This window comes from Nematolebias whitei, chromosome 4, assembly GCF_014905685.2.
Source record: "Nematolebias whitei isolate Nwh7 chromosome 4, NemWhi1, whole genome shotgun sequence".
Taxonomy (NCBI): domain Eukaryota; kingdom Metazoa; phylum Chordata; class Actinopteri; order Cyprinodontiformes; family Rivulidae; genus Nematolebias; species Nematolebias whitei.
In genome coordinates this window covers 17,312,150-17,321,242 of record NC_056501.1, presented here as the reverse complement: position 1 = coordinate 17,321,242, position 9,093 = coordinate 17,312,150, and the positions used below count along the sequence as shown (strand labels likewise).

The following is a 9,093-nucleotide window of genomic DNA, read 5'->3' as shown; positions in this document are numbered from 1 at the left end:
TTTGTAAGTGAAGTGAAATATTTAGAAAAGTGTAAAAGTTACGAACACGAAAGGTTAAAACAATACTGAATGAGCTGAATATTTTCATATAAGAACAGCTAAAATAGAACGATTGCAAAAATTGTACGGAAAAATAACATCAGTGTAAAATCATCATGGATCCACAGCTCTTGGAGGATGTTCAGTCAGTTATATTAGTATAAAAATGATAAAATAATACAACACAAGCTTGAACATTATAATTTTTATTTACCCACCCACCTGATGACAAACATTAAAAACAAAGAATCGTAAAATAAAACAAGCAAATTGTTAAATTTTCTTGCTTTAGCCAAGTTTTACTAAACCAGAATGTTAAACTATAAAAACCAAACTTTAAATCTGGGATGTTTTCTATAAACAGTTCAACATCCTCTTTATTTCATATTTATCACCACTGGGGCTCCCATTTGTGTTTCACCTTTTAAAAAACAAAACAGATTAATAAAAACAAACATTGATTATAATGATTCACCTCAGCCCTTTTGGAGGGACTAAAATAAATCGACCCACCCAGCTGGAGGAGGAGACCCCCACCCCTCCACCCCCACCCCGGCCGGGAATCGAACTAAACGGGTTCTGGTTGAGGACAGGAGGGATGCTGAGACCATCAGAGCAGGGAGGTGTTGTTCAATATAAATATAAATTGGCACTGGCTGCTGGTTCTTTCCTGCCCGGAGGAGAAGCGCAGACCCGGCGGAGCGGGATGCCGACGCGCTGACGCCCGGCCACGGCGCTTTCAGCTCGTATGGAGCTCCGAGCTGGAGCCGCTGAAGAAGGACGATAAATCCGGGAGAAGGGAGAGAGAGCAACAGGCCAGATAGATCCGGTTTGAAGAATTAAAAGAAACGAGCCCGCAGAGCGGAAGAGAGAGAGGAGAGGGGTTCGTGGCGGCGGCATGCTCTGATCCGACAGCCGACGAGCAGCCGCGGCAGGCGGGATGAAGACTCGGAGGAGACCCCGGAGGATGCTGCTCCTCCCCCGGCTCCTCACCGGCGGAGCGGCGCTGCTCACCACTGCCTGCATCTGTCACTTCGGTCAACTCACAGGTGAAAATAAACATAATCAGGCTGCAACCTCAAGGAGTATTCAAGTAGAACAATGCAGCAAATCTTTAAAATTCACAATTATTTAAAAATATTTTTAATAAAACGTTTTGTCTTCTCAGGCTCTGTGGGTCATGGCATGTCTTTAACCAAGCGAGAGCTCACCCTGCAAACAGAAGATAACCAGACAGACACTGGATCTGGTGAGACTCAGGCCTTTTATTCTCTCTTTATTAAACACATTTAGATATGGAATTGAATATTTAATCACTAACGGCTGAATGTGTTGATCTTAATGACGCCTTATCTTTATTAATTATTCCTTTTGGTTCCTCGGTGCATTGATGTACCTCCCCGGTCCACTTCATTTGCTCAAACTCAAACATCTAGATCTTTAAACACAGTCAGGCCTTTGAGGGACCCGGTTGCTAGGAAACAGGATGCTGAATTTGGGGTTGGATGCTGCGTGCATGCATCCGCAGAGGTTCAAAGTACCCCGCCGCAATGACCTGCTGATTAACAAGCTCTCATCAACACGCACATCTCATCTGGTGCGCCTTGGTTGTTTGAAAAACTGAAATTAGCAGTGATGGATTATAATCTCATGCTGGGATTTTACCAGAAATGCACTATAAAACAATAAATAAAATCCAAATATGTGACCCTTCACATCAAACTGAGGATTAAGTCATCAAGTGGAATGTAGAGGTTGAAAAATTCACGATTAATTGGAAATTTTCAAATTATGATGACTGTCTACGGATTCCTTTGATGAAGTGTCTGAAATATTATCCTGAGGAGGGATGCTTGGAAGCACTTTTTATGTTGCACTGCCAACAACTAATGATGCTTTTACTGCGTGCGCCAATATCAAAATAAGATTTGTGGTTTCAAAAAGCCTCATTACGATATGGAAAATGTAGGATTCAGATTACTTGTTCACGGGGTAATCCAAAGGAGCAAGGCAAACCAAGCCACATATCTGGAAATACTCATGATATCTGGAAGATCTAATTAAATTTATCTGTAGATTCTGAAAGAATAAAGTATTTTTATTTTATTTTATTTATTTAGTTTTGTGCATATTTTTTTTTATACCCAATCACTTTCACCATCATCATGTAATCTGTTAATTGGAGACGTTTCCAGAACAAATTATTTGTACTTTTATAATCTTTTGTCTCCTTTCTAGCTATTTTCTGATGCGTTGGTCATCATTGGACACTGAAAATAAAGATTAGTGACTTTTAAATATTTGTTCTTCAATCTAATGGAAACGTTGGCTTTTTGTTCCTAAATAAAAAGTTTTTATTTTCTAGTGTGGCTGACGCCTGAATTTAATTTTACACCACGGTGTCTATTGATCATAATGCTCAAACTACACGTTTTGGTCTCTCTTCAAGATTGCATTTGTTGTCTTTAAATTTTTATGAAATTATTATTTTTATCCTCATCTTCTGTGAGGTTTTATAAACCTTAGAGAAATCACTTTCCAGGTTTTCCTTTTGTTGTCTCAGAAAGAGTTATCAGGGAGTTGTAGCATTTTATGAGCATTACTGCAAGGAAGTTCATTTTAACACAAGCTGAAATAAATTTAAAAAATATGTCAGTATCTAACTTGGCCAAGCTGCTTTAGAAATCACTAAGATTTTTAATTTAAAGATCTTGGTGTGGCTTTCTTTAGGAGAAAGGGTGAATTCACAAAAAATATATATTTTTAGGAAGAAACTTGATGGGAACACAGATCCTGGTGAAATGGCTGATTTAACTTTAAAGCAGCCTGGGTGCTTGTTACCATGGATACACAGAGACAAGCAACTTCCTGTTTAAGAAATGATTTAACTGAATATTTCTTAAGCCATTTATACACAACAAAACCTCATCATAAATCTCACCACAGGGGATTCTGAACCAAACCAGAACAGAATTTCAATCATCCTGCCAAAAAGTGAAGCTGCAGAACGACTGCAGGAATTTAAGATGTCTGAAACCTTTCAGCTGTGGAATAAGATGATGTTGTTTATCATTTGTGCAATTAATATTTTCACAGTGGGCATGACCAGCCAATGAGAAAAGAGCGTTCTGACAAATCAGAGAGTCAATCAGTCTGTTTTAGAGAGGTAAATCTGTTAATCCCGGTGTAATTTGGTGAAATTACAGGTGTTTGTGCTGATTATTAACTCTCAGGTGACTGAAGTGAGGATCCACAGAGCAGGTTCTATATTCAGATTATTCAGCAGGTGTGCTGCTGACTAACCAACATTTAATTGAGTCTTCAGCATTATAATTGTCTCCTAAAAGTCATTTTTTACTTTCTTTATTTAAATAATGCTTCCAGTTCGTTTTTATCTTAATTTCATGCCTTTTTAGGTAAATTTTCCAGGTTTTGCTCACATTGAAAATAAGGATTTTGTTGGCGCAGGCAATTAAAGTTAGCAAGTTGTTTGTCAGGTTCACATAAAGATGAAGTTTGCCCATTTTAAGGTTTATTTAAAACGTTTTGGTGTTGAAGTAGAGTCTCTGTGTCATGGAAACCCAGTTTCTGACCTGCTCTAAATATTCTGAACAGAAAAATCACACAAAAACATCTTTAAAAGTCTAACATTCACCATGTTCACCATTCAGATACCTGAATACATTTTTTTAGACAGCCTTATTTCAATCCACAGCTTTTATTTTCAATAATTTTACTTGAAACAAGATTATAATATATATATATTTTTTAGTTATTTGGTTTCAGATGCGGCGAAGGAATTCGTGTCATTTTGCGACATAGTGAGCTTTAACTCGGCCCGTTTCTTCCTCAGCCATAAACGAGTTTCCAGAGGACGTCTTTACTCTGGATCAGAGGAGACAGGGCGCTGTGCTGCTTCACGTCCTCTGCGTGAGTATCAAATAAACTCTACCTTGTTGCGCTGAAACAAACAAAACATGTTTTCAGAATGGGCTTTCCTGTGTTTTACCAGGCTATCTACATGTTTCACGCGCTGGCCATAGTGTGCGATGTTTACTTTGTGCCGTCACTGGAAAAAGTGTCGGAGGTAGGAGCTACTTTACAAACCTTTAAAACCTCGAGATTATTCTGGTTCATTTGTTGATGCTGTAGACTCTGACAACAGGTGATGAACTGTGTGCTGATGAGATGAAAGCTGCAGAGCATCACAGATTAACTCTTCACCTCTGTCCACCAGAACCTTCATCTCAGTCAGGATGTTGCCGGGGCAACCTTCATGGCAGCTGGAAGCTCCGCCCCAGAGCTCTTCACCTCGCTGATTGGTCAGTAAGACGCTTGTCCGTTCAGTCCTGTGTTAAAACTGGGCGATGTGTTACCATTAAACACGATGACAGATGTCAGGGTTGTATTATCCTCCTTCAAGTTATCTGAGGTTTTGTTGATTCTTATAACTGCGGCCTGTAATTGTAAATTCATGAGGTAAAAGTTTCAGGTGCAAGAAAGAAAGTCATTTAGATGTAGAGAAGAAAAAAGTGAACATTTTAAATAGAAAATATTCTCATTCACATCCTTCTGATAGAAAAAAAGAGAAGCATTTAACAAAAATGTCCTAAAACGAGCATCCTACTGTGATTTTTTTTTTTTATACACCAGTCTTTGCTTCTCATATTGTGAAGCTTAAAAGCTCTTTCATACGATGCGACTGATATAACCTGATTTATTTGCAGAAGAAGAACAAACATTTGAGTGTTTTTAGGTTTTTATTACATCCAGCGAGTCCCAAAATGAAGATAAATCACCTCATGTTGTATGACTTGTCAGTGCTTTTTATTATTTTCTTTGTTCAGTGTCACAAAACTGCTGACTTTATTTTTGTTGATGACTCATAGCTCTTTGTTCTCTGGTTCCAGGGGTGTTCATCACAAAGGGAGACGTAGGAGTGGGAACGATTGTTGGATCGGCTGTCTTTAACATCCTCGTCATTATTGGCCTCTGCGGCATCTTCGCTGGACAGGTTTGTTTAGTAGTTATTGGAATGCACAAAAACACCTCGGAGACTTCCAGTTTACAACTGACTTCATCTGCGTTCCCTCAGTGAAAAGGCACGCCAACACATGTATGCAATGAAAATATATCTTAAGATGATAAAAACATTCACGAGAACAAGATAATTGAATATGCAGCATAAAATACAGGCTTATCCACATTTGTCTTGTTTAATGTCTATATTTCTGTTTTATAAACAACATATATAGCAGGTCAGTTGCGTGAACATCTGCACACACACAGCACTGAATCTGCACTGGTGAAAGTTACTAATGATGTTCTCATGGCCTCTGACAATGGACAAGTGTCTACACTGGTCCTGTTAGACCTCAGTGCTGCATTTGATACAGTTGATCAAAATATTCTATTACAGAGACTTGAATATGTTATTGGAATTACAGGAACAGCTCTAAATTGGTTTAAATCATATTTTTCTGATAGATTCTAATTTGTAAATGTAAATAATGAACCTTCAACATACACCAAAGTCAGTTATGGAGTTCCTCAGGGTTCAGTGCTTGGACCAGTACTCTTTACCTTATATATATATATATATATGCCTTCTTCCACCTGCGTGATATCACTAAAATTAGAAACATCTTATCTAAAAATGATGCAGAAAAACTGGTTCATGCATTTGTCACGTCTAGACTGGACTATTGTAATGGTTTATTATCTGGGTGTTCAAATACTTCTTTAAAAAGTCTTCAGTTGATCCAAAATGCTGCTGCCAGAGTCTTAACTGGAGTTGGTACGAGAGATCATATCTCTCCAGTTTTGGCTTCTCTCCACTGGCTCCCTGTCAAGTCCAGAATTTAATTCAAAATCTTGCTTCTAACCTACAAAGCTCTCAACAACCTACTGTAGCTCCATCTTATATTACAGATCTTATGGTACCATATTTTCCCAACAGAGCACTTCACTCTCACACTGCAGGTTTACTCGTGGTCCCTAGAGTTTCCAAAAGCAGCATGGGAGGAAGATCATTCAGTTCTCAGGCTCCTCTGTTGTGGAACCAACTTCCAGTTTCTGTCCATAAGGCTGACACATTGTCCAGTTTTAAAACTGGACTTAAGACTTTCCTTTTTGATAAATCTTATAATTAGGGTCGGCTTGTCGTGCTGCCCTAGGCTTAAACTATTGGAGGACAAACTGACCTCGTTTCCTTAAATGAATTGCTAAAATTGAATAGTTTTCATTTGATACTACATGTATTTCTATCTTAACATGATTCTTGACCTGCCATTGTGTATCTGTTTCTACCAAACCCAGCTGGTCGAAGCAGATGGCCACTTGTCCTGATCCTGGTTCTGCTAAAAGTTTCTTCCTTATGAGGGAGTTTTTCCTTTCCACTGTTGCCTTCATGCTTCAAGATGAGAGTTCTGTGATGGAGTTAAATTCAAAGCAGTCTGCTCCTCAGATAATTAATGTTAAATTATTATTCATGAATGTTTTGTTCAGTGCCCTGAGATGACCTCTGTTGTGACTTGGCGCTATATAAATAAACTGAACCGAATTGTTTCTGTGTATGTTTCATTTAGACATAAACAGCTAAAGGAAGAACAATAGAGACAGAACATTGCTGAGGACATATCTGCTCATTCGGTGTGTAAAAGAAATTAGCTTTATTGAGACTTCTGCGTGTCAGCAGTGCAGCTGCTGCTCACCTTTTTGTTTGGTTCTGGAAGTAACGTTGGTCGTTGAAAGCCTTCATGTGACTTTTGTTATCTGCATGACACAAAACTAAAGACTTACCATCGCACGAGACGTGTTGGGTTTTATTGTTACATCTGGAGGAGAGAAAAGCTGCCTTTAAAACTGCTCATTTTCCAAAACACGGAAATTGTAACTAAATAATTTCTAGCGCAGGTTTTTTTGATCGAGCTCAAATCCTACTTGGTTGACCATGGTGTCTTTTTTGTTCATCCTCTCTTTGTGTGTGCAGCCGATCTCCCTGAGCTGGTGGCCTTTGTTCCGCGATGCCGTTTTCTACATCCTCTCCATAGTTGTGCTTATTCTGGTGAGTTTAAAAAATAAAAAATAAAGCCACTGCAGCTTTTTAATTCAGGTATTCTCACCGGTTAGATAAAACAGCAACTCTGACTTTTCTAAGACTTTACACCGGGGTCAGAGTTCTCATCACAATATACTGAGCATCGTATGTGTTTCTAGTGGTTAACTCAGCAGCCATCGCAAACTGGATCACACTAATAACACAAAAGCGAGGGGATGCTCAAAGAAAATCAAAATTTTTACACAAATCTTGAGACAAACTTCAAAGTCTTGAGTTCTTTTAAACTTTTCTCCAGACAGGACCACAAACTAATCACTCAGGAAAAAGTTTGTGTCTGAGTTCAAATGAACGTCCTGTTGTTGCTTTTTTACAGGTGATCTATGATGAGCAAGTCATGTGGTAAGACTGTCATAATGTATTTTTATTTTAATTTCAGCAGCTAGTTTTGTTTTTTATATTAGATTAAATTAGATAATTGGCGCTGCGATGAATGTTGACTGTTTCAGGTGGGAGACAATCATCCTGATCTCCATGTATGGGATCTATATACTCATCATGAAGTGAGTCCCTCCTCCTCACCTCTAATTGTTTGGTACAGATCTCATTTCTGCTTAGCATCCACTAAAGAAGCCTTATTCTGTGTGTTCTGTTCAGGTTCAACAGATCTCTCTGCTGCCTGGTGGAGAGACACTGTAGCGTGGAGTGTCAGCCGTGCCTGAGCAGTTTCAGACGGACGACCGCCGTCGCAAACCTGGGAGACTCTGAGAACGACATGGTGCCGCTGAAGCCAGGTGCAGGAGCTGACACAGTTTGAGCCGTCGGTCGAACCATTTCTGGTTCCCTGTGGATTTCACAAACACTGAAATAGAACAAAACTATTTTTGCTTTCCCTCTTCTTGGCTGCGTCGTTCTTTCCGCTCCCATTTCTTGTTTTCAGACTCGTGTGTGGCGGCCGGTCAGGACTCAGCAGTGATGGTGGACGAACTACTGAACCTAAACCCCCACCAGCTCTCCTTCTCAGAGGCAAGCCTTCACCTTCTCACCCTGTATCCCCCCCACCCACTCCTACACCCACCTGCACATGACAGGATGCAGTCGTGGTTTGTTAAAAACTAAATCACTGTTAACTTTTAATTTAGTTTTATTTAAGCATTGCTACAGAAATTGCGTTTTCTGCAAAAATGCAGTAGCAATGAAAAGTGCTGAATGACTTCTAAAATTTGCTGAAGAAGCTGAAACTGAGTTGTTAAAGCTAAAATAAACAGAACACTAGCTAAAAGGAGCAAAAGATTTGTTAAAAGCCAACATATCAAAACTCTAGCTAAAAGGAGCAAAACACTAGCTGAAATCTAAAAATATCAAACCAGCCACTAGAAGTTAAAAGTTGCTAAATGCTTGATAAATATAAAAAAGTTGGTTAAAATAGCTAAAGGGTAGCTAAAAGTGCCAAATAGCTAGCTAGAAGCTAAAAGTAAAAGCACATACATACATAGTATTAAAAAACTAATTAGAAACTAAAAGTTAAACGAAGCAAAAATACCAGTAGGAGCTAAAAGCTAGAAGTGGCATAAGAAGACAAATTTTACTGAAGCTTATTCAACATAAACTGTGTTTTATGTATTAGAAGTGCTCCCAATATATTTCTGTGGCGAAAATGTTTACAAATAAATTTGAATTTTAAAAAAAGTTTACGGCTAGCAAAAATACTCAAACAGCTAGCCAGGCTAGAAGTAGAGACATACTACCTAACAGTAGCAAACGGCAAGCAAAAGTAGCAGAACTGTAGCTAAAACCATTAAAAGGCCAGCTAAAAGCAAACTAGCAGTACAGTAGCTAAAAACTAAAGGTAGCACAAGAAGTAAACAAATAAAGCAAATATACAAAGTAAACAATGTTCATTGGACAAATTGAAGAGATCTTAATTTATTTCTATAAGAAAATATATGTAAATAAAGTTAAATTTATATAAAAGTTACAAAAACAAAAGTCGTAAC

At 38.5% G+C, this 9,093-nt stretch overlaps 1 protein-coding gene across 1 annotated transcript in view; it reads left to right on the top strand.

Moving 5' to 3' along the window:
- Positions 1–979: 979 nt before the first annotated feature.
- Positions 980–9,093, top strand: part of LOC119408949 (sodium/potassium/calcium exchanger 3-like) — a 13,372-nt gene continuing 5,258 nt past the window's right edge. The window contains exons 1-11 of the mRNA XM_037675810.1: positions 980–1,088; positions 1,208–1,288; positions 3,893–3,969; positions 4,052–4,126; positions 4,277–4,361; positions 4,950–5,053; positions 7,031–7,105; positions 7,473–7,498; positions 7,606–7,659; positions 7,754–7,890; positions 8,037–8,122. Of these exons, the coding sequence (XP_037531738.1) occupies positions 980–1,088; positions 1,208–1,288; positions 3,893–3,969; positions 4,052–4,126; positions 4,277–4,361; positions 4,950–5,053; positions 7,031–7,105; positions 7,473–7,498; positions 7,606–7,659; positions 7,754–7,890; positions 8,037–8,122 (909 nt within the window). The remainder of the gene's footprint in view (positions 1,089–1,207; positions 1,289–3,892; positions 3,970–4,051; positions 4,127–4,276; positions 4,362–4,949; positions 5,054–7,030; positions 7,106–7,472; positions 7,499–7,605; positions 7,660–7,753; positions 7,891–8,036; positions 8,123–9,093) is intronic.